General features: G+C 34.4%; 1 protein-coding gene across 30 annotated transcripts in view; it reads right to left on the reverse strand.

The window, feature by feature from the left end:
- The window catches only part of LOC110999013 (dystonin), a 215,954-nt gene that overhangs the window by 84,496 nt on the left and 105,588 nt on the right, over positions 1-25,870 (reverse strand). For all 30 annotated transcript variants that reach the window (XM_022267872.2, XM_022267867.2, XM_045632553.1 and 27 more), the window contains 16 exons: positions 16,771-16,964; positions 16,414-16,499; positions 14,338-14,525; positions 14,127-14,258; positions 13,535-13,704; positions 13,151-13,372; positions 12,566-12,770; positions 12,255-12,359; positions 12,053-12,171; positions 11,264-11,408; positions 9,808-9,924; positions 9,566-9,690; positions 8,626-8,854; positions 7,980-8,159; positions 5,362-5,454; positions 4,427-4,601 (listed from right to left, as the gene is read on the reverse strand). In XM_022267872.2, coding sequence (XP_022123564.2) covers positions 4,427-4,601; positions 5,362-5,454; positions 7,980-8,159; positions 8,626-8,854; positions 9,566-9,690; positions 9,808-9,924; positions 11,264-11,408; positions 12,053-12,171; positions 12,255-12,359; positions 12,566-12,770; positions 13,151-13,372; positions 13,535-13,704; positions 14,127-14,258; positions 14,338-14,525; positions 16,414-16,499; positions 16,771-16,964 — 2,485 coding nt within the window. The remainder of the gene's footprint in view (positions 1-4,426; positions 4,602-5,361; positions 5,455-7,979; positions 8,160-8,625; positions 8,855-9,565; positions 9,691-9,807; positions 9,925-11,263; positions 11,409-12,052; positions 12,172-12,254; positions 12,360-12,565; positions 12,771-13,150; positions 13,373-13,534; positions 13,705-14,126; positions 14,259-14,337; positions 14,526-16,413; positions 16,500-16,770; positions 16,965-25,870) is intronic.

Below are 25,870 nucleotides of genomic sequence, written 5' to 3' on the forward strand. Positions count from 1 at the left end.
GCTACTACTGCTACGCTATAAATTTCCGCTGCACAATTTGTCCACGGTTCCCATATGAAAATATGGAAAATACTGAACTTCTGACGAGCCTGCTCTTAGGTATTCGACACGTTTATGTTCTTCCATATTCTGTTGGCTTTTTGCTGCTGTAGCTATCTGTACCTATGGATCTCTCCGTGACATCCTCCCTCCCAAAAGAATTATTAGTAGCGGATGAAAAGCAGTGGTCCTATCAGGCTTGGATAGATACTTCGATATCTGTTTCCCTCCATAATTTTAGAAGCCAAAGATTTAACTGGACTGTATACCTCTATCATATCATCCAACTACGTCATCAGTTACAAGGTTTTTGCTAATTCAAATCGAAACACTAATTGTTTCCCTGGACTAAAACAACATATGTTTTTATTCAATCAATTAGTAAAAGTTTTGAAATATTTCAAACGAAATATCTCATACCGTTTAAAAAGTATGGTCTTTGATGTAAGCATGACTCAAAATTATTATAACGTTGGTATACGCAAGTTTATAAATCTGGAAAGGGGTAAATGACCGGCATAAATAATTAATGATTTACGGATAACGGGACGATGAATCCAGGTTTCGTGAACAATGACATCAAGGAAAAAATATGGGCAGGAAACTCCAATAATTTTTACTTTTGTTATTTTTTTTAAATAGCTGGAAACAATACTTGGTAAACACAGCTTCCGCACTTCTTATTAGGTCTGTTGTGCGTAAAAGAAATGGTCTATAGAAGACGGATTTCACTTTCGGAAATAATACCAGAAGAACAAGATCAATCTGTTAAAACCTCTAACAGGCAACGATGGCAGAACGTCATGAAGCGCATCACATCTGCCTCTTCTATTACCACTACTACACAGCGATCACAACCGCTCTGTCAAGAGTGTCTCGGATAAGAAGAAGAATCTATTAAAACGGTTAAAAGCGCTTGTTTTGTTTTAAACACTGTAATCATATAAACGAAAATTATCATGGTTTCAAATAAAATATAATTCAGTTGGTCAAGAAAGTCCAATTCATAAAAAGCAACCAACTCTTGACCTCAGATTTACTTTCAAGAAAAATGTTTTCCATGAATACATTTGACATGTGACATTGCGTATATATAGACAAATGGCCTATGCCAGATAGTAATCTCGTCTAATGGCTATATGCCATTAGACGAGATTACTATCACGAGATGTCCCCTGACGTAAGCGCCATTATCGGGTCAAGTACTAAGGACACGCACGGAGTATCTTTCCGTATTTACTGTTTATTCATAACCTTTTGTTTTATATAACAAACGGGCAGGAGGCACACCTGATGCGATGCCGGCCTTTTAAATTTTTAAGGACCCTAAGTCGAATTAGTCAGAAATATACTCCGGATTTAATAACTGAATTAAGTATTTTAAATTTTGTTTGCCACAACTTATTACACTCAATAAAGTCAGTCAAGTGTTTAATATCCCAAAGACATGCAGGTTTTTTTTATAAACTGTCTTTCAAAAGACACAATTTAGCATTACTATCTAGGCTTTAAGTAATTTCAATCTAACATAACATACTACAAACGATATTTAACATAAGAAAGTTTAATACTATAAACAAAAAAGTCTCTATTTAAGGGAAGACATTGTGTTCTATTGTACTATTTTTATAGCACTTAAGACTGATCATGCCAAACAATAAATAAATTAGTAGCTCTACAAACATTTAATGTCTGGGCCTCAGATTTCTCTATCTTTATCAGCCTCCTGTGCCTGACGCACGCTCTCGACTTTTTGTGTCTAAAACTAGCCGGTTCCTCACGATGTTTTCCTTCACCGTTCGAGTGACTTAAATGCCCATATAACGAAAGTCCATTGGTGCACAGCCGGGATCGAACCTACGACTTCAGGGATGAGAGTCGCACACTGAAGCCACCAGGCTAACGCTTAATAAGATGATATAGCAGCCAGGATACAATAAATCTAAAAACAACTCACCACCTCTTCCAAAAGAAAATATTCGTTTTATCTTCTTCATTCTGCTCTTATTTCTTTGACGTAAGGTTCAAAATATGTATAATGTAATTTTTTATTCACTGTTTACTCACAACACTTCCCACTTTCATTGTTTCGTTTGGCAGATAGATTTATCCAAAATAGATTTAGTATCGTGAACTATTCAGACTTTAATCATTATTGTTAATAAGACTGAAATATAAATAATGATTTGAAAAATAATAGCATGTATTATTTTAAAGTCTATTTTATTATTAAACTAAGACTGACAGAATACTAAATTTAAGGAAATACTTTTAAAATCCTCAAGAGAAACTCTTTAGCAACGCACCGCGACGTACTAATTGTGAGTGACAATTGTCCCGTAGGATGCGCACACGCCGTCATGATACATCAATGGGTTATTTTTAATACTTCACGTGTACAGGAAACATTTTGTTTTTAACGATGTTGTGGTAGATAATGGTTGACAGACATTTATGTTTTTTTTTCTTCTAATTTTATACGACAACACTAATCAAGTTCTACTTCTGATTGGCTGGTCCGATTAGGAATTGAACAGTTGGAAATCGCGTTGTAGGAGTATTCTTGTAATATCCCGTATTTTTTAAAAAATCAATAAAGTAATGTCAATTAGTATTTAATATTTTTTATTGATTTTTTGAAACATTTAATATATATGTATTACATATTTGGCTATATCTTTAGTATAATTGTTATATATATAATTTATCTAATTATAAGAGAACAAAATAAATAAATAATTCCATGTTTGTATGATCGCATCGGTCACTCCCCTTGAACTTGTGAACATATCTTAATTGGCTTGATAATTTACTATCGGGACGAACTAAATTTAACTTGTTTAATTGGCATATATATCGTGACACATTGTAAATAATAATAAATAAGCTTTAAGGTCCTACATCTTAGATTTATGTGACCTCTATTTTAAATGTCTACAATTAGTAAAAATTCAGTTATTAAATAAAATAATATATTTCTTTACTAAAAATTCCCTTAATATATTTTTCGATAATCTCTCAATATACTTGAGTTGTAGTTCCTAGTCTGGTTTAAAATGGGTAAAGACAAGGATACCAAAAGGAATGCTTAGGTAGTTTGGCCATGAAACCGGATGAATGAGAAGCGGTTAGCAAATAGGAACCGTAGATTATGAGATCGGGTTGGATAGGCTTTGTGGTACATACCTGGACCACATCCAGGAGGTACTAGATACCAGTTAAAAATACCCATAAATAGCATGCATGGTAAATGTCATGAAAGTGGCAGATACAGGATAGGTATGTCAGGAATGTGTAAGAGATTCATGGTTTCTGCCTATATCTTCGGGAAAAAGGCGTGATAATATAAATAAATAAATATCGTATTAATCATACATAAATTCTAAAATATAGGTGACACAATTCTAGGCTAGGATATGCGATGCCAGCTTTTTAAAAACCTTAAATTATTTTACTGAAATGTTTTATTTAAAACAAAACGCAGAGCGTCCACACTAATATCGTAAAGAGTTTGATTGTTTATTTGCATTAAGATGGCTTCAAAACTACTGGACCAATTTGAAACAATATTTGATTATTGTACTACATAATCCCTGATGAATATTTATAGATTTTTAAAATTATTTATTCACAAAACTTGCAGAAACTACTGACAACAGAGCAAATAGATGTGCCACAATTTATTGATACATCAATATCTATCAATACAATATTAATAACTATTACGTATTTGATAGAATAAATCCAGCCATGCGAAGCCGGGACCAAACGCTAGTTTACGAATAAAGACAGAAGATAATTGATCTTGTGGAACTCATTAAATAACTTGTAATAAAAGCTTTCAGAACAGTTGTTAAACAAACGAAATAATTGTTGAACCAATTGGTTAATTATTTATTTTTGGGAATCGTGGTTACTGTAGAAACTTGATCGTGAGAACAATCCAAGAACATTTTATTTTGTCATTTTAATTATGCGCTTGCGCAGCCATCTATGGGGTTTTCGTTAAATTCGCCTGTAATTACGTATATTTTCTATCACATTAATATTGTTAAGAAACTAGTTCCAAACGTTCTTCAAATCGAAATAAACCTATGGCGCTACAACCTCTTTAGGTATGGGCCTCAGATTTTCATATCGTTTCAAGATCATTTGTCAATGTAACAGGCAGCCTTCTGTGCCTGACACACGCCGACATATTGTGTCTATGGGAAGTCGGTTTCCTTACGATGTTTAACTTCACCGTTCGAGCGAATGTAAAACGTAAAATAGAATGTCCATTGGTACACAGCCAGAGATCGAACCCTCATCGATCTCAGACATAAAAGCCGCATGCTAAATGGGAATAAAAACCAAAAATATCCTATCTTTTCTGAATGACACTTACCTTCAGCTCTCGCTCGTCGTTCAAACTCGTCGAACAAGCGGTTCACTTCATCAATCTCCCGTCTCAGTCTTCTCAACTGGGGATCAGCTGGATCACCTTCAGCCAAGAGCTTCTCGGCGTCTTCGTTTAGTGCGCGACGGATTGCTTGACGCTGCTCAGCGCCCATGGCCACGAACTTGGGAGACATTTTAATGTGATTTAAAAAATGTATATATTTGGTTTTATATAGAACTATGGTTCTTTGCATTGATCAATATAGAAATTTAACATTTATAAACTTCTGATTTTGATACATTTTTGTTGGTATTCATAAAATACATTAACAAAAAATCATACAATAGTTAATTGAGATTATTTCCTGAATAGAAAAATTTATTTTTCATAATAATTATTAAATGTTTATGGGTAAGGTGTCTTCATAGGGAGAGTATATAGACTAAATTTATTATAAACGTTTATTATTATTACATTATAATAATTAATTAATTTTGCATGCCTATTTTGATATGTGAATGTTGACAAGATAACGTCTTATAAATCGATCAACGCCGGCTGCACGCACAAGAAACATGACTCATAAAGGATAGAAAGGCAAGATCGATCGATGGCTCGCGAGTTGTTCAGTCATTAAAAACACTATGTTACTCGTAATAAATCTATATAGTTCAATTTAAAATTATATAACGAGTGCAATTATGTGTTTATTTATCGAAAACAATGTAAAATTTAATAATCTCCATTATATTATACAAAATAATAATTAAGTGATAATAATCAAACTTGTAAAATTTGCAATTTTTCATTAATGTTTTCTTTTGACGATATTGTGAAAATTATCGTATATAACTTTACAGACAACCAAATTTTTATAATTAATCAATCTGAATATACCAATGTCATAACAAATAAACGATTTATTATTATTATTCACTTACTTGTGGGAAGTCCCATCCTTTAACCACCTTAATGGTCGCGAAGATCATATTCTGTCTCATCCGTAACTGCTTCCTCTGCCATAATTGTATCACCTTTAACACACAGAGAAACAAAATTGAAAACACAAAACAAACATTCCTGCATACATACAAACACATGACTGAGTATCGCAGGGAATACATCGGTTTGTATAATACCAATATCGAAAACGATATAACGACATTTCTTGAATTTGAAAGAAAACTGTTCTTTTATTGAAGAAAAAAGTTTGATAATCATGAGTGTTGTAAATTGTAATTGCAAAAACAAAAAAAAATGTTATCGAATTAACTAAAGTTTATTATGAAAGAGCTGGGAACCCTGATACAGGTTTTTTAAAAGGGATCCTAAATTTTAAACATTGTTATAACGAATAAACACAATTTTATTTCTTTTATTTGTTAACTAACCAAAATGATACCCTTAGATTTCTTCTTCTTAGATAGTGTTCAGTAAGGCACATACATATGTGTTCCATGTCTCAGTAAAAACATTTGTATTAAAAAAAGAGCAATTACTATCCACAGTACAAAACCAATCAAAAATATCGGTTTGAATTAATTCATACCGAAGAACAAAATACCGGTTACACTATGATATAAAATATAAACAATATTGAAATCTGCCTAATCGCTTATTTGCATGAGTCATACTAGATCAAATAATATATAAATTTTACCTAAAAATAAAATTTGTATTATGTTTCCTAAGACGTCCGAGGTCCATTATGAGAGTACATCGCTTCCGTTTCCGCCCAAATCGCTAGTTACCGACCTTTTCCCACCACGTGACACCGCCGCCAGCGCCCAGCGTTTGAAACTGGAACTAACTTTTTATCGCGCTAAAGCAAGCCGCCAGAATTCTTGTTCATTGTTTGTCTCATAATTAGTTTTAATTTCGCCCAATTTTTGTGATAGTACCTTAAACAACCGCCCGAAAAGCCTATCGAGTCACTTATACTCATATATCTTATATATCACGTCATATCATTTATTTCATCTGTTATTTTTGCACCCCCCTTTTTTATTTTCGTGATCATCGAAGTTGTGACTCTTTTGTCCTTGTTTTGAGTTGTATCGGTTACAAAGAAAGGGGTTTTGACTGACCTGAAAAGTTGAAGCTACAGGCTATTCAGAACGTACAGGTGATTTAACGCGTATTGTTTTAGGTTGGTACCCGCGAATTCTGCCAAATTTGTCAATACCACCAACTTTTATGTAAATATGTAGATAATAGTTCCGGATTGAACATGTATTCCGAAGAGGGGGAATTCTTTTTAGGTTTTTTAGCAATGATTTACAGCGAGATTCTAAGACTTCGGCCCGCTTGCCGCAAATAATTTGTAAATCATCGTGAGCCCGTTACTCACTTTATACTTTGACTAAAACATTCGTACAATTGATCATGTATAAGCGTCACGTTCAAGTGAGAATACCACTAAAACGCTACGTTACGCCTTATTGACTAACTCATTTTGAGCTACAAACGCGTTCGATAAGACCGCAAAACTTCGTTCCATGATATACAATTATAAAGAATCCTCTAGGAAACGTCTTTATTAATTTTGAAATCGGTAAAAGCAGGAAAAGCAACGTATTTCTTTTGTATATCATAATAACGTACACAGTTCCAATCACAAATCTTAAGCCGCATGGTTCGAAATCGGGTCGTTTAGGTTTGCCGATTTTAGCACTTTTATTAAACATTTTGTATTTATAACGTGAAAACCGAGTTCACCAATTTACGTATATATAAATATTTCCTCTTTGAAAATAAATTTTAGGTCGATATAACTTTAAATATACTGATTCGTTTTTAAGTTTGCACTAGCGACTGTGCTAGACGAAAAACGACGCAACAATGAACAAGAATGCTGGCGGCTTGCTTTAGCGCGATAAAAAGTTAGTTCCAGTTTCAAACGCTGGGCGCTGGCGGCGGTGTCACGTGGTGGGAAAAGGTCGGTAACTAGCGATTTGGGCGGAAACGGAAGCGATGTACTCTCATAATGGACCTCGGACGTCAAACAGAACACATAATATTTATTTAATTGCATTAATATTTGCGTAGATAACTAACTGTTCTTTTACTAAGCAAAATACTGTTCACAGAATTCATTTGTCCTGGCCAAGAAGTATTTGAGTCTAAGGTATAAGATTGAGGGATACAACTTAGGTAAGCTTTTTAATTCACCCAGTCAAGTCTAGTTGGTTAAAATACTGAAGTGAAGCATTTAATATAACATTCTGGCAATTAGAAGGATATGTAATTTAGAAAATAATCTATCTAATTTATACAATGGAATGGTAAGGCAGTAGGTGAGGTAGACAGCACGCTGAACTTCTATGTATCAGGTGCCTCCTGCAGGAGGCTCGCCTGATGGTAAATGAAGCCCATGAGGCTAATAGGTCAGAAGACTCGCGAGTGCGTTGCCAGCCTTATAAGTATTGGTATACTCTTTTCTTAAAGGACCCTAAGTCAAATAGGTTCGGAAATACTTCAGTCGGCAGCTGGTCCAATAACACAACATTTCAAGTCATATTAAAGCCTGTTGGAATTATAGAACAGAATTGTATCTTACCCTATCATAAGCATTCCTCAGACGACTGGCAGAATCGATGGCTTCCTGGCATGGAGGTGGAAGAGCCACGACTGCACCAGGCAACTGTACCTCGGTGCCGGCCCCTCCCAGGCGCACACGCCAACGGCTTCTGCCGGAGTTGTCCACCACTGTCACAGCGGAACCTTTTTCTATCGCCACCTGCATATTTAAGTTATCATTATAATATATATGCCGATAAAAGTATTTAATTTTTCACTATCTTTTTTTCTCTCAGCGACGTTTTTTCTTTTCACAGACCTCAACAGGAATCTCTTTCTGTAAGATATTTTATTTATATATCCCGTTATAAAATAAATTGTATGACCGCTAAAATCGTTGTATCGCTCTCGAATAATCAAATTAAATTCTATAATAAAAAGGTTTTTGTATACGCTTACGTCCTTTACAGATTATTAATATCTAATGAAATTCATTTTTATATTATATCTAATACTTTTTATAAAATACAATACAGTGTATATCTTGCAATCGAACCCAAAAAAGAAGATTTGAATATATTATTAGCGTTTAACTATACAATGAGAGAGACTACAATTTAACACAATATTTACACAATTAAATGCTTTTAATATTAATTATTGTAATATTTAAAAAAAATCCATACATTAGCATGCTTATAAGCGCAGACAGTTTCGGCTCTCAACGGCCTTGTGATTGGCGCCCGGCGTTGCTTCACAGGTCTGATCTCCTGCGACTCCTCCACCAGACGGGAGACTCCAGCTCCATGCTGGTTCAATTCTTCGCGAAGGTCCTGCATGCCCTTGAGTAGACGCTCACCCTGGTCCAGGGTAAACTCGGATTGGGAGAAGGTTGTGTTTAGGGCTTCCTCGCGCCTGTTATTGAGGAATAAAGAAAACGTATATGATAACAGTTTTATAATAATTTATTTATTGACATAACTAGCGACCCGCCCCGGCTTCGCACGGGTGCAATGCTGATACTAAATACACTACAAAAAAAATGTGTACAATACTTAGTAGTAACCTCAAAAATAACAGTACTTCTTCACTATTTAATGGATGTTATTAAACATATAAACCTTCCTCTTTAATCACTTTATCTATTTAAAAAAACCGCATCAAAATCCGTTGCGTAGTTTCAAAGATTTAAGCATACAAAGGGACATAGGGACAGAGAAAGCTACTTTGTTTTATACTATGTACTGATAATAATTAAAATGGGTAAATAGAAAATTTAAACAAATTAAAAAAAAGTTTGGTCCCTGTGACACTGTACCATTAATGCTCGCAGGCTTTCCTATTTACGATATTTATTGGTTATAGCGAGGAAAGTATCAGGCACCCACTCATCTCTTTAATTACCAGTTCACTTGAACCTTACGGCTCAAAGATTATATTTAAGCTGTTTATTACAAATCGCCTGCTTAGCGTTCGCGTTTATGAATTGCTAAGCAAATTGTAAGGAAAAATTTTCATCTTTAAAATCCTTATTTTTACCCTCTTTATTAACATGGACTCTTAAAATATACGCAAACCTGCGTATCATAGTAATTCTATAATATATAAAAATCCTAGACCACATACTTTTGTATCCATTTTTCAGCTTCCTTGACTTGCTCGAAGAAATTGTGATAGTGCGTCGTGTGTTTGAGGTGTGTCTCCAAACAGAGAGTGAGTTGCAGCACCCACGCCCATTGGGATTGCATCACCTGTATTACAAAGACATATTTTTAAAAGAATACTTCATACTCGATACTAATGAGGATATTTTTAAATCAGCAAAAAACTAGGTCATTATCGGGCTACACATGTATTTTATATTTTACCTGTAAATGAGCTTCGATCGTCTTCATAGCTGGATGGTGCTGTGCTATGAGCGCTTCGCCGCGGTCTATGACATTGCTGAACTGCAGCTCTCTTTTCTCCAGGGATGACATCAGTTGCTGAAGAGAGTAATTAGTTAGATGACAAATTCAAGAGAATACAACTTGAACGAAGTATTTAGAACTCGTAGATCCATTCGTTACTTAAATTTCAAGACAATTCAATTTTTTTTTGAAGTTTGATGTATGTTTCCAAAGGAGTTGGTACGGAATAAGATTATGGAATTAAATATTATGACACTATCAGGGTAAGATATTTTTGAAGACTTGTAAAAAAATATAAACGATTTCAAAAGATAAGACTTGCACCAGTATAATACTCAAAAGAGTAATCTAACCAGACTCTAAGATAAACCACTCCTTATATGGAAATTTTATTCAGTTTTACAACAAACTCTCAAGCAAAATTAGAGAATCACTGAATAAATTCTAAACTTTTGTAAAACGTAAAGTAATCCATTAAGCTTTTTTATAAATTTGTCGATTATTGAAATGGCTCTAATGTTTGGCATTGATGTACTCCAGTTCAAACAATTGGTATGACTCAGAACTTGGCGATTAAAAAGAGAGGCGGAGTTTCTTGCTAGTTCTTCTTGCCAGTGTTGCGAACTGGTAGGTAAATTTAGAAAAGTGGCCAAGTGTGAACCGAAAATAATAAATACCTTCTGGTCTATCGTCTATTGACTCAGATATAATCAAATATAACAGTATAATCTAACAAATTAAATAAAAGGAAATGAAAAGTGAAAAACAAACCTCTCTATCATCTCCGAATGAATGCTTGCGCGGAAAGAAAAAAAAATATTAAAGAAATAATCGTAACATTACTTACCCAGCTATATTACAATGAGGTGATAATGTACAGGGTGAAATGGTATTTAACTGTGTCTCAAAAGTAACACAAAGTTAAAATTATCTTAATTGACATAGTTGTAATAATATGTCCCCTAGAATCAATTGAAAAAACTCAAGTCAAAAAGTATCAATCTATTGCCAGCAAGCTGCTCAAAGATGTCTTGTTTAATTTTTTTAATAAGCTGTTGGTCAAACATTCTTTTTATTTCTTAACACACGCAAGGCTAAACTTTCAACTCAAGCTTTCACTTGCTTTATAAAAATACTCTCATGGTCATACGTTTACCAGTCTCTATACCTTCTAGCATACCCCCAAAATACATATGAGAGACCCTTAAGAATTTACTTTGACCCAAAACATATATCGATTCACATTCGGACAAGTTAAATACCATCTAACTTTAGGATCAAAGCTTTTTTACAAATATAGCTCTCTTTTTTTACCTGCTTCTTCTTATCTAAAACATCAAAAGTATGAACAAACATCAATGGACATGTGAATGACAACGAATGTAACATGCAAATGTGGGTAGTTTAAAATTACCTCATAATAATGCTGAACTGCGGGTAGATTGATGTGTGGGTCTGCCCAGTCGCGGGATAGTTCGACTTGTTCCTTTTCGTTGAGCCAGTTCAGCTCTGCTGTCGCGGATTGGAGGAAGTCTTGGAGGGCATCCAGGTCTGATATACTGTAATGAGAATTTTGAAATAATAATAAGTCATTAATAAAGCAACATGTTTTATTCAAGCCTTTGTACTGATATTACTGATATTGGGCCCAAAACAAATGATTTTTTATACAATGGGGCAATTGGACAGTAGGCTCATCTAATGTTAAGTGATACCGATGCACTTTCAATGCTAGAGGGCTCGCGAAGAACCCTCTTGAAGGACCTTAAGTCGAATTGGACCAAAACTGGCTAAAGAGTCAGTTGCGGACCGACGGACATCAACAGGGAACAGGAAAGTAATGCTATATAGCAGCAACATGAACTCTAACCACTTTCCAATTAAGTTAACATCATTCCCGGTAGATGGGGTTTACAAACATTATCTGCAATTTGATTTTTGATAGCAATCTGCCATCTATACAACTCAGACCAAAACTAATAGACCACAAATCTGGAACAAACTTTACTGTAATTCCGATGAGACAGATAGGAGTGAAATTTCGAAGGAAATGTCCCTAAGTTATGATAGTGATAAAAACAAGTATTTATCAGAGAATCCGGTAGATGGCGTTATGCACTGTTGTTTAGCGTAGCAAACAAATATTTTGCCAAAGGGGAAAAAAAAAATAAAATATTTTTTTATTTTTAAAGTATTACATTACCGTTTAGTGCTGGTTGAAAGCAAGTCAGCATACAACTTCTGTAGCTGACTGAGATGTTGGTTGTATAGATTCAGTTCTTCACCGCTAAAGTTGGCTCTGTTGTGTACGCACTGTTCCACCTGTAATATAAAAACATAATAATTACAAGTTACTTTTTAAATATATTTAATACTTATCCAAATATCAAGTAAATTCTGCCTACCTTAGAATGGAACTGGTCGATTTGTTTGTGTTCGCGTTGGTGTTTGTCCAACTCGTGTTGTACGCTTGGCAGGTCAGAGCCGTATTCGGATTCATGCAGCTTTTTCTGTAAATAACAAAATTTTAGTAAAAATTAAATAATTATTAAATAAATAAACATACAACATTGCGAAGTTATGATATCTGCGAAAAATTTATGTATAAAATGTTTACAGCTAGCTCCCCTGGTGATAACGTGTATACATGTAATGATTTGTGTATATTACAAAGAAACAGCAAAAATACCCTAATTAAAAAAAATGTTTCACTTACCAATCGTTCCTTACACCACTTAGTGGCATCATGCAATTGCTGGAATCTGGGGTCGGTATCATGCACCCTGGTCTCCAGGACCGTGCGGGTCTCCCTTCGTACTGTGGTCTGCTGTACCGGCATTCGGACTGTTGATAATCTTGGTACCAAACGCCCCGTGAACGATTGACGTGCGTTTATCCACCTGTCGTGGACTTGTTGGACTCTGAAAGATTACCACAATTTCATCTTAAAGGCACAAAGCACTAAACTGGAAACCCTTTTGTTCTGTGTAAATTTTTGAAGTGAAAACTTCTTTAGCGGCGTTGTACACTTTTTTGGAATGGGTAAAGAATGTTAAACTCGCGTCAGGTCACCTGTCCTGATCGAAAATTCATAAGACGGATGGAGAGTAGACAGCTGGCGTATTTAATGTCATATATATATATTGTGTTTGTACGATAGCGCATTAAATAAATATTGTATCCTACCACATAAATGATAGTACTTTTATACTGATAATTAAAGCAATTCGTGCAAAATTATTTTGAGTTGTCACTTCTGCCGGCACTCCCAGAGTGCATAAAAATCCGTGGGAAAACTCACCGCCTTTGCAACTCGCTAGCCTGAGGATACCGTCCCTCCCTCAACGCCTGCGAGTCCTGGAACATCTCTTGAATCGTGTGTTCCATAGTCCTCAACTCCTGTTCGATCTGTTCCGCCGCCATTTTGGCTTCAGCCGGATGGACCCCTCTTTCAACTCGGCGGATCTCACTTTCGATGTGTCTTTCAACGTTGTCCAGGCCGGATTCAGTTTGTTTTATATCCCTGGAAATTTAAAATCTTTAGTCTACCATGTACTTTTGGTATATATTTTATACATTATTTTTAAATAAAGTTTCTGCAGTTGTTGATAGAGAGACAATTATTAAGACAGCTAGGAAAAATCTTATCTCCCAAACTCCAGAACTTCACACTAGAAGACAATACCTGTGTAATTTCTCAGCTAGCCGCTGCAGCCGTTCAAGTCTTCGTATTTCGTCTGCCAAGTCGCGATCTCTCTCCTGCTGCGCCATCATGAGGCGAGACCACGACTGCTCCAAAGCATCTGGCCGAAGACTAGGCTCTATTTCTATTTCGCCGACGGTTTCGAAATATTTCTGAAAAATTTAATTAATATTTAACACATTTATGTACAGATCAGCGTTAGTAGATCTGAACCATAGAAATGGTTCTAATATTACCTTTTACTATGTGGTATCCATAGATAATATATATCCCATTACGTATGTCTAGCCTCACTGCGTAGAAGTCGAAAAAAAGGCAGCCGAGGAGTGGCAGGACACGAGGCATATCAAATAATAACTTTAACCCGACTGAGCGGATTGAGTCCAATAAATCGAATGGTGTAATAGATAAAACTAAATTGAGAATAAATATTTTATTTTGCGTGGTTGTTCTGCACATGCGCAGAAATCCGTCTAGATTTTGATCCCTTAACTAGGTCACCTAGATGACCTTGATAAAGGCACGCCCTGGATATACAGAGAAAGACCAAAAAATAGATTAAAAAACTTCTCACCTCCAATTCCCTGTACTGATGGAAGAGTTTTTGTTTGTCCCTCTGACGGAGCGGCACCTCCTCGTTGCGGAAACGCGTGCTCTCACTTAGCAGCTTCTTCATCTCGATCAAAGTAGACGGGAAAGCACGGTCCTGCAATTGCATGGTTTCAATATAAAACGTGATTATAGAATCTAGACCTAATTACTGTGAAACTAAGGTTGATATTCACCTGCATGAGGGAGCATTTCTCGTGCAGCCAGGCGCGATGTTGCGCGGCATTTTCAGTGTACGCTGCGGCCCTTCGCTGGGACTCAGCGTCGAAGAGTGGGTGAACCGCTGGTGGTTCTGGGAAGGTCTCGTATAGCGAGGAGATGTAGGTGATGAGGGACTTCTCATCTGGTTCGTGTGTGTCGACATCTGTAAGAAATACATTAGTTAGGTTCTGATAGAAAAATCAACAGCATCTTAAAAGATTCAAAAACTGTCCTCAGCAGTTGACTCAGCATAGCCACATCGATGACCTACTTTCGTAAGATAAGACGCAACTCCTATGACGCAACAAGTTTAAGGTAAACAACAAAACAAGAAAACTCTACCCACAATTAAACACAACAACATTAAAAAGCTTCATACGTACAGTGCCCAAGAAGCGGCTCAAACCCTTCAGAGAACCCTTAGGAGCTCCTCGTCACCCAACTCCTGTTGCTCCTCTAGATCCCGGACGGTTAAGGACTTATATTTATAGGCGCCAAATCGTAAATGGCATGCGCTGTCCCAACCCCAGATTGCAACAGGTCGATAAATATGGAGCAAGTGCGGCGCAGGTTGCATACAGGTTTTGAGCTATGGTTCACGCATCAACAAGGACTGGAGCTCAGTGACGTCAATAGGTATACTATAGATGTTGAATCCTTTGTTCAATGGAAAAATGTCGGTTAAGATGATGTACTGAAATAACTACTATCAACAAACATGTATCTTTAATAAATACTGTTTAACTTTAACCCCAAAACTCTATCCAAAAACAAGTCTTCAGCCAGATGCCATTAACATCACACACTAATAATAAAAGACTACAACGTATCAACAACAGCAAACCAAAGAACATTTCCACCATAGGGACCACCATCTTTTGACCACCATCCACCAGAGATTTAACCGTTATGGTTTAGACGATAATCGAATATCGAATAGATATAAAATTAAATGGTATGCAACGGTCGGCCTTATCGCTAAGAAGAGATCTCTTCCAGGCAACACTAGTAAGGAAAACAAAGAAATATGATGTAAAGTGCAAAAAGTAAATAACCAAAACTTATAAGAAGGAACATTAATCTTTAATAATACAAAAAAACTTTAATGAAACAAAAAAGCTAATCTCACGGACTCATGAATGACAATACAAAAATAAAGGAAATACAGGAATTACACATTATATTGATCAGGATAGATAGATATAGTTAATAAATGTTTAGGTAAAAGAGTTGTAAAATATTTAAGTGACCTTAAGATCTTTTTCTGTTACAGGCAAGGTATACTTGTAATCTATTTGTAACCATAATATATAGTTTATAAAGAGGTTTTGTATTATGCAATGTCAGTAACAATAATTAAAATGCTACACTATCCCCTTGTGACATACTCCATTCTCATTTCCTACACATTTAAAAAAGTATGTGTTCTTTATTATACCTGGTAATTCTTTTACCAAATATGACACATATGAACATAGTATTAAAAGCTTTTATACACACAAGGGCAAAGGCCTAGCGTGAATAATGGATAGGCAAAACAATAAGATATTGCAATTTAACGTTCACTTCTGATCCTTAGCATTTAGAATCGAGTGAGTCAAGCCCCGACTATCTATTCTTAGATCGTGTGGGTTTTATACACCTAATATAATATTGAGTCTGACAAAGAATTCTTTTTAATAAAATAAAATCCAATGTGTATTGGTATAAAAATATTCAATCCTTATTATGTTCTTAAAATAGAAATTGTTCAGTCTCCTGAAAAATTGTGAAAATGTTTTACGAAAATATTTAATGTTATATCTTATAACAGACAGATTTAGCCGAGTAGTTTTTTTTAAATATAATAGTATGCCAAACGAGCCTTGGAACGCCCACTAAGAGCAGTCATCGCATCGCCCATGGACACTAAGATGAACGTATGGTTGTGAGTTTGAACTTCGCAGATAAAATTTACTTTGTATATGCTTTGTAAGACACAACGACCTGTGTCAAGCACAGGAGTCAGATTGCCCATGAGGAGCCACTGCTATTAATATTACATATATTACCTTCGGGATCTAGCAATCTGGTCACTCCGTACTCCTTTTCGACCACGTGGAAAGCTGTCTCCAAGCGCTCGCGAACCTGCCGCGATCTGTAATAAAAATAAAATCATAAACCTTACTTTAATAACATTTAGCACATCTAGCTTTGGATCTTCCGTTTTTCCATCGATTGTAAAAAAAAATTCCGAGATTCGTTGCTGGTAGGATGGAATAACCTTATAGTATTTTACTTCAAATTTGGCCATACATGAACTGTAAATAAATAACTTATAAACTCAGTATCAAAATAACAGTACTTTCAAAAAATATAGGATTTGAACTACCCTATATCGGTACATGTTACTTAAACGTGAATGCTACCTGATATTACGCCAGTCAATCAGATCGGGGCGGTTCCTGTGTATCAGCGCATTGAAGGCCAGTCCATCTCGCCACGAGGACGTGAAGTCTGATACTCTGACTCCAGGGTACTTGGCTGTTGAGCGACGAGCCCAGCTCAGCAAGGCTTCCCGGGCTGTTACGTTAGGTTCTTGGCCAACCACTATGTCGGATATCTGAAACAAGAGATATATCATTATTTAACATATCAAACTATTTGTAAGTGGTCTATTGCTCTATCGCATTTAGCTGGATAACTATAACATATATAAGTTTCTGATAGATAATACTATATATAAGTTATAATGTTTTCAATGCATTTTTTTTACTTTAAGTTTATAAGGAATTTAAATTATATACTGTGATGGATTCTTTTACGATTGCTTATTATTCTATAAAACCAGTCCATTTAAGGTCCATAAATGATGGTTGCTGAAAATCCCTCTAAAATACATTAAATTCTCTAGTAGTTGAATGTATGTATTAAGCTAAAAGCATGGTTGGATAAATATTATTTAAATACTTGTGTATTTACCCAGACAGTATTATAATAATATATAATAAAGTAAATGATTTCAATTAATCGATTTCCAAAATACCAGACGTAAATTAACCGCTCTCTCTTTCGAACCGTAAAACAAAATAACCGTAACGCAAAAACAATGCCAAACGATCATCAATTTCCTCTGCTTCAAGTTTTTAGGTGAACAGGTTTAGAAGGCATTATTAACAACAATTCATTCAGACGTAAACACATTTGCGATCATTTCTTACTTTAAGCCGAAAAATCTAAAGTGATGCGTAGAAATGGTGTTTAGGCTTTAAATTTAACACACTATATATAATGTAATTTTATTTGTAAATTGCTACTACTCCTAATTTTGTCTCTATATTTTCTCACTAAAAATATGTATACAGTAAATACATATACTCATTTGAGTTGCGCCTGGAGAGATGCGCCCCGATTATTGCTTTGTTTTACTCTTTAATGTATTATACGGTTTAGATATTTGTAAATATGTGAGAAACATGTACACTAACAATAAAATAATAGATAAATAGTAATTTTATGCAGGGAGTACATTGTACTCACATATAATTATTTAACTAACGTATACAAATATTGTAAATTCTATTTTAAAAGAGTAAGTGTGGAGTTTCTTGCCTTTTTCTTGCTTGTTTCTTTTGTAAACGGCATCTTTATATTTGATTTAACGTTCAAAAGTGTCATTTTAGGTGGTCAAATTTTAATAAATGATTTGAGTACTCATGGGCGAGACGGGGCGCAATTTTTTGCGAGACCCGTTCTGGACACGAACTATGTTCACCTGTTACGGTCTACTGCCTTCAATGTTTGTTACTCCAGGTCATGCCTGTTTCTTCAATTATATTATTTGAGACATCAAATATATGATACCATTCAAGTTTGCACATTTACGAGAACATTTATGTGACTATAGTTATACTAGTATACTATGGAATCAAGCTAGCACGAATTATTAACACGATAAATGTTGAAGAAGACACAATTTAGAAACATTTAAACAAATTCTATTAAAAGCTTCATGTTCAATCAAGCGATAACAAATCAATATTATTCGTCGTGATTTGCATTTTGCATAACAATCTTTAAAATTCGTGTCGGACATTTTCTCCAACATTCACTAACGCGTATAAAACTAAATGTGTTTTTAGTTGGTGATATTTCCATACTAATATAATAAAGAGAATTTCGGTACATTGACATGAATAACTTGATATCGTACGGGTTTCGAAAATTCTTGTATTAGCCTACTATTTTGTTTTTCTTTACCGTTTATGCGAATATTAAATACACATTTAGAAAGAGTCCATTAGTGGCCAGTCGGGTATCGAACCTACGATCACAAAACAGGCTAAAAGAAATTAAACGCCACAAAGTACAGGGCACAGCTTTTAATATTTATATAATAAATTTTGAAAAATGTTTTATTTTCAAATATAATAATACAAAAACCAACTTAGCACTAAATTATTAACAATCGTATTACATTAAATTAATTCCATAATTCTTCTGATCTGATTGCGTGCCAGTACATACAGGTCAATGTTAAACACGGTTAGTTTACTAAAAATAATAGACTCTAACTTGAGCCTACAACTTAAACCTAACTTGGAATGACACTGTCTTGCATTCAAACGAAGGTCAATTGTCATTATGACATGTTCGTATATGAAATACCAAGTGTGTGTCATGTCCTGTCTCACTGGCGATGCTCCAGATGCAAGAATAGCCGCGGTATGAGGAAGTAGGCTAAGTACAGACAAATACACTCCAACGTATAGCTTCAATAATTATTAACAGTCTTAGACATATTTATATATAAGCAAAAATATCTAGTATGCAAAATTGTAATCTGACGAAAATCCTTTAAAAATCCTTAGGTACTCAACAAAGCTTTAACGTACTAAAACATAGTTCAATCTACAACCCTACGGCAATATTACATTGAACACGACTCAAATCCTCCAACTTTGATTTTGTTACTTTGGAGTAGACACATTGGCCATGAGGTTAACACACTCAGGCGCTAGTTCGCCGCTCAGTTGGTACCGGTGACACCAGAGATGGTACTTCCCTCGTTCAACGAATAAGTATCGCAATACAGCGTGGAAATGCCATCATCAAAGATATATTACCACTTTTAAAATTTGTTTTAATTTTATTATATAAATTTCTAACAAATATTAAACATTGCATTCACACTGTAACTATTAAAATAATCTAAAAATCTTCACATCTTTGACGTTTAAAACTGAATAAATACTTCACGATCATATCTTAATAAAGAGTTAATAGCAGCAATTTGAAGCATTATAGAAACATCAATCATCCCGACCATTACAGTTAACAGCGTCATCTCTTCTTTATTACGAAGAATGACATCAATGTATTACTGTATTATATTATACCACTCATTAAAAGGGGCTTGGAGATGAAGTTCGATTCCCAGTCGTAACAAAAATCTAATTTATTAAGAATTATTATTGTTTAATGTTTAAGGGAGAAAAATAAATAAATTATTATTATTATTATTAATTAAACTTGAAATTTGTTTCGATAAAACCCAAATCAATGAATGTAGTTTGAAACTGTCACAGTTAGTTTAAAAGTCCATCGTGAATTTCAATTATAAATACTGCAATACTGATTCAGATTAGGTATAATGCCTTTAATAAACCCTGAAATAAATATTCAGAAGAAGAAACCGGCTTTGCATTAGACCCAAGTCGTCATGTGTCAGGCACAGGAGACTGATCACATACTTGCCTATTAGATTAACAAATGGTCATGGAACAGATACAAAAATCTGAGGCCTAGACCTAAAAAGGTAGTAGCGCCTAAAGTTTTCTTTTTTTTATTGTTACCACAATATCCCAGGCTCCTAATGTAAAGAGAACTGTATTTCAGCTGTTTCATGACATCCCAGTTACATAATACCAATAGGTATATAGAATTAATTGTAATAATGATTAAGTTAATATAAATTTAAAATATTTTATTTTACTTTTTATACCTCTTTTTAATAAAGATTTGATTGTTTGCATTAAATAGGCTCCAAATTTAGGGGATTAGAAAAATTCTTTCAGAATCATATCTTAGTCTTTTCAAAAATTTCTTCTGAAAGTGAAATTTTATCCCTGATGAACATAATATATTTCAAAAAAGTTAGGGTTCTAGAAAACCCAACATCAATAAAAATTCCTATATCGCGTACGCTTAGGAAACTTTAACAGCAGAGTGAGGTACTACAATTATATAGAAGACATCAATGTCTTCAAAAAAATCTTCTGGAAACATCTTCAGCTAAAGAACATCATGCTACGACCGATTAAATAATAACTCCATACAATTTAGAAAAGTATAGTAAAACAAAGCTTTCTACAGCGTTAAAAACAAAGCTTCAATACCAGTTACAAACTATAATCCGATAAAAAACATAATTTAAAATATCTTGAGAAATTAATCTAGCAATGATAATAAATGACCACTATTAAACTGTATTAGAAACTCAAACTGTTACAATTCAATACCAAATCCAACCGCCATAGATAAAAGATATGGTCATGCTTCAAGAGAACACCAACTTAGCAAATCACTTGTGGGAACTGAACAAGTGAACAAAATACATGTAAACTGTATAGATGTGACTGCATCAATAAAATTGTTGGTAAAACATTATGGTATATGGAACGAACACAGCCTTTTGTAGTGTTTTTTGTGCTTAGAAGTTTGCGAAAGGATGTTTTCAAGAGTGATAAAGCTAAAATATGGATAATCTAAATAAAATATAGAGTGTCTTCTCGGAGTGATTCAGAGCCGCCCATTGACAGATTGGAGTTGCTGGTCCTTTATACACTCATTTCTTGAAGGAAATACTTTAGTTAATGGCTGGTGCCACATAGATGTTCGCGGCAAAAACGCCAAAAAAGTACATGGTATTTTTCCATTTTTTGTTATTGTTTCTTAAAGAGTGGAATAAATATATGGTGGAGTTGGGTAGTTTATGTATCCATTTTGTAAGATCGATACACGATTATTGATGTAAAAATTTGTGGAACAATAAAATTTTTATTATATTATAATATATTTAATACTTAATTCGTAAAAGATATATTTTTTATAAATTCAGACCATTAACAGAGATTTCTTGGTATGCCACCGGCCACGGCGCCATATCAGTTATTTAGACCAACGCGCGAAGCACGCGGTAACATTTTTTATGGTGCATCGCACAGCAACATCAATTCACATTTCTCTAATACAAGTATGGTGTGGTTCTGTGTTATATATAAACTCAATATATATCTTAGATTGCAATGCCTTATTAGTGTTTGAACAATAGTATCAATAAATGTATTACGAATATTCAAACGATTTATATTCCGACCATTTTGGCATAGTTAGGCATTAGCTTGCGACTCTCACCCGAATTAGAATTTGAATTTGATTGACACCATAAAGCACAGACCAACGATATAGATAATGCAGTCTGTGGTCGATGTGTGTTATTTTAAGTGTGGGTGGGTGATCTTACAACTCAGGCATTCGTGATGTCATCCCATGTTAAGTTTAAGCTGTATTCGTGCTTCACTTAGTAAGCCTCACTTTTATCCGTATGTAACGCGACCAATGTTTTCTTTGTAAAAAAATATATATAAACACTATTTTTTGCGTACAAAAAATACTTGTACGTATAGATTTTCTACTTATAGGTTTTCCACCAAGTTTTATAATACTTAAACGTTAATTAAACCTCATAAACAGTGAGAGCAGATCGCAGATACACTGGGAACATGCTTTATTGTGGCCTTATCGCGTCTAATAAGAAAGCATATTAACGAGTCATTTATACTGTTGGACAATGGTTAGACATTCTTTACGGAAATAATTACGCCCGTAACAATTACGATATTAAAATAAAATATTGATAGACAGAGATAGATATATTGTTGGAATGTTACTATGATTTGGGCCCTATAAGAAAACAAATATTCTTAAATGGTGGAGTAAATTCAGAATAAATTAAAGAGATACATTTACATGTATCCAACTTTGTTTGTTTTGGGTATTTGAGACAACAAGTTAGAGGTAAGGTACTTATCCCACTATATTTTTAAAGTACTCAGAGATGGAAAATATTAGAGAGACTGGGGCTGCGAGGTCCAAATAATCAGACTTGTGGTAAGCAATTGCTTGCCGAGCTGGGACCGCGTATAACTTTTACTCAGAAAAGCACCATTTGCGAGTGTCTTGCGCACCCTGAATTATTCCATGTGACACAGATATATTTAGTTACACACTAGCTGTATTGCATTATTTTATAATTAGTAAAAAAGGTTTAGTTTTTTTTGCTTTGTTATTATGTTCTTAGTACTTATAATTTTTAAATTAATAAGTTTTCTTCTGTATTAGCATTAAGTTACTACAAGAATAGAAAAGAAGGAACTAAATAAATTAATGTTGACCATATGCTATTTGACCAACATAATAATAGATAGATTCCCTAATGCCGCAAAAGGAGAACTTAGACAATCAACATGCGAATTATAATTTAGTGACTAAGTAACGTAAGTGATAAACTTAAAGCTTCATTTAAGTTCAAGCATAGAAAAACACTTATTACACTTATGCCTAGTAAGACCTATGAGCTAATATCAAAATCAATTCAATGGAATGACCTCTGAACAATCAATAAACGACCTCTCCATACATGACATCACAACGATGACATCACTTGGATCAGTTAAAACAATATTAACAGAATATTGACTGACTGTTTTAGTTCTGGTCGTACCTACTCTGCCCGTGCAAGAATAGTTTTCTTATGGCTGAATTAATAGTAAGTTTCTTATGGCCGTAAGTAGTAGGTATAACTAAACAACAATATGAATTTTAAAAAAATTACTGCGGTCAACATCTAGAAGCAACTGGCATGGACAAAGATCGACGGAGGAATGAATAGCGAGACATTGTAAAACAGACATTTCCTCATAGCGGGATTACAGGATATCATCACATATACCTGTTAATTAATATATGTTTATTACTTCCATATCTTTCATACAGAAATTTATGGTTTAAAAAACAAGATTTTTCGGGTTTTTTCAACTATAAGAAACTATAATTCTAACTATAAAACTAAGCCTCGCGAAGCCGGGATACATATTTTTTATTCGTGACATACAAATCTTTTCTTTCAATAACAGTATCGTTGATATATGAGGCAAAATCTGAATTCTGTGAAAGATACGAGTTCGCCCTTTCTCACTGAGATAAAATCATATACGCGACATATATGGTTAAGTCGAGGTAATAAAGCGAACATTACGGTGCATGCGCAGTAGTCACTTCCACGAAGTGCTTTACCGGGCGCATGACTGCTGAAATATTGCTAACAGTATACAGTTTTTGTAAAAAAACTCAAGAGAAAATAAAAAATAAATAAATAGATAATATGTCTCAAGACCATCAACAAGGACAGTTCAACACTTGCAACCGGTAAAAGGTGACATGAGTGTCTCCATCGTACATCATCATGTTAATTCTCTCTCTCTCTCTGGTGACTGGAAGGCAGGCCCATGAAGCAGATTCCAGACTCGTTGGACCAACTAAGTTAAGGTCCTTACACGCATTAAAACATAGGCAAGAAATGCTGAAGCAACACCAACAACACTTTCAGAAATAAAGAATCCAACCAACGAACAAGACCTCTTGGTAGTCTTGCGAACGGATGGCGTAGTTTTGCTCTTTCGCGAATTTTGTAAACGTTTTTGACATTCATAAGCATGCCTTAAGTCGCATCTAAATTGAATAAATAAAATTTGATTTGAAGAAGGCCGACTATATATTATAGAAAGAAAGAGACGCTTATATTAAACACCGAACTATTATCGGCACGTTATTACCGATGAACAACTTCGTCCTCTCGCTTGGCTGACCATTGACCCCAGGTCAGCCATGTGTGACTGAATCATAATGTTTCCGCATTTCGTCGACATCGAGAGCTCTACACCTGACCGCGTATGAAAGCAAAGGGCGCTAACTGAGAAAGTCAGAGATCACTTGTCACTGATGACTTAATCCACTTTCCTATAATTAACATCCAGAGATGTTTTATTTTTACTATTTTTTATTTCGTCACGGCCATGAAAATAAAAATAAAATACGTTTATTTTGGAACATAAGATCATCAAGGTATCACTTATTCCACGCCATTAAATTTGAACCTGTAAGCATCCCTACTCATCGGCAAAGAAGACAGAGGGTGTAGGCCGAAAGAAACAGCCGGTACTCTTTTAAAAACCAAGCAAATCATCAAACAATTCTACAATATTTAAAACAAATATAGCAAAATTAATTAGAAGTAGCCTGCCCAGCACTAGTCCCAGGCCCTTTTATCAACTAGATAATCGCTAACTTTAATAAGCTTTAATTATTTTAATGTCCAATCAGATCACATTTAATCTTGGTATATAAAGCATCGTAAATAATATTTTAGATGTATGTACTAAAATAAATAACATTCTACAATTATTGCTTTTATAAACACTTTCTAGCTTTTTTACAGCTTAATATCGAAACTAATCACGCACGTTGAATTAGTCAACTGCGAATACTGCACGCTTGGATGCGCAGGCACACCTGTTATGTATCCTGTGCACACCATATGGATCTTCCACTTCCGACTTTAGACCGTATTTAAGAGAGCTTTTCGTTACACCATGAATTTAAAAAGCCCTTCATTCGTTCAAATTATTAAAAAAAAAAGAAAAAAAGTTATTTGAAAATAATATCATCTAAGAATTTAAAATACGGCATTCTATGCTTTCTGCTTTCCTACTATATTGGCATTGGGTACTAAAGCTTTTAGGAGAGATTTCTGGACCCACCCAGTCAGAAAAACATAATAAATAAGAACACTGTATTTCAGTGCTGCTTACAATTTCTGATGAAACCATATAATTCATAACGAAGTTTGTCTCCCTTATACCCCCTACTACAGTTGTTAACTCTTTCTAAACATAGTACTATTACTGTACCGATATTATCCATCTTATGACACACAAAATAAAACTCAGACCACAAAACCATCCACCGAATAAATTGATTCTCGTCTGGCACGAACAAATAAATCGCAACATAACGGTATCAGACACAATATAGATTTGGTAACGGGCATTTCAGTTTACACGACCAGAGAAATAGCTTCTTATCAAAATATATTTTAAGTTAAATAAGAACGAAGAGCTGGCAGCTACCTCGCACAAAGAATTAGTCTAGCAATTCAAAGGGGGAACGCTGCTAGTATCTTCGGAACCTTGCCTAAAGGGACTCCTTTTAATAATATTTTTTAATAATTAAATTTTAAGGCTAGTTATTAGATATATTTTTAGTTTGTAATTGTATATTAATTTAGTAATTTAATAACTTATATCTTGATATACATGTAGTTAAATATATTTTTCAAAGTTGAAAAAACACAACAAAGTACTTTTTTATTTTTTTTATAAATCAATATATAGGACCTATACATAGTAG

Source organism: Pieris rapae, chromosome 20 (assembly GCF_905147795.1).
Source record: "Pieris rapae chromosome 20, ilPieRapa1.1, whole genome shotgun sequence".
NCBI lineage: Eukaryota > Metazoa > Arthropoda > Insecta > Lepidoptera > Pieridae > Pieris > Pieris rapae.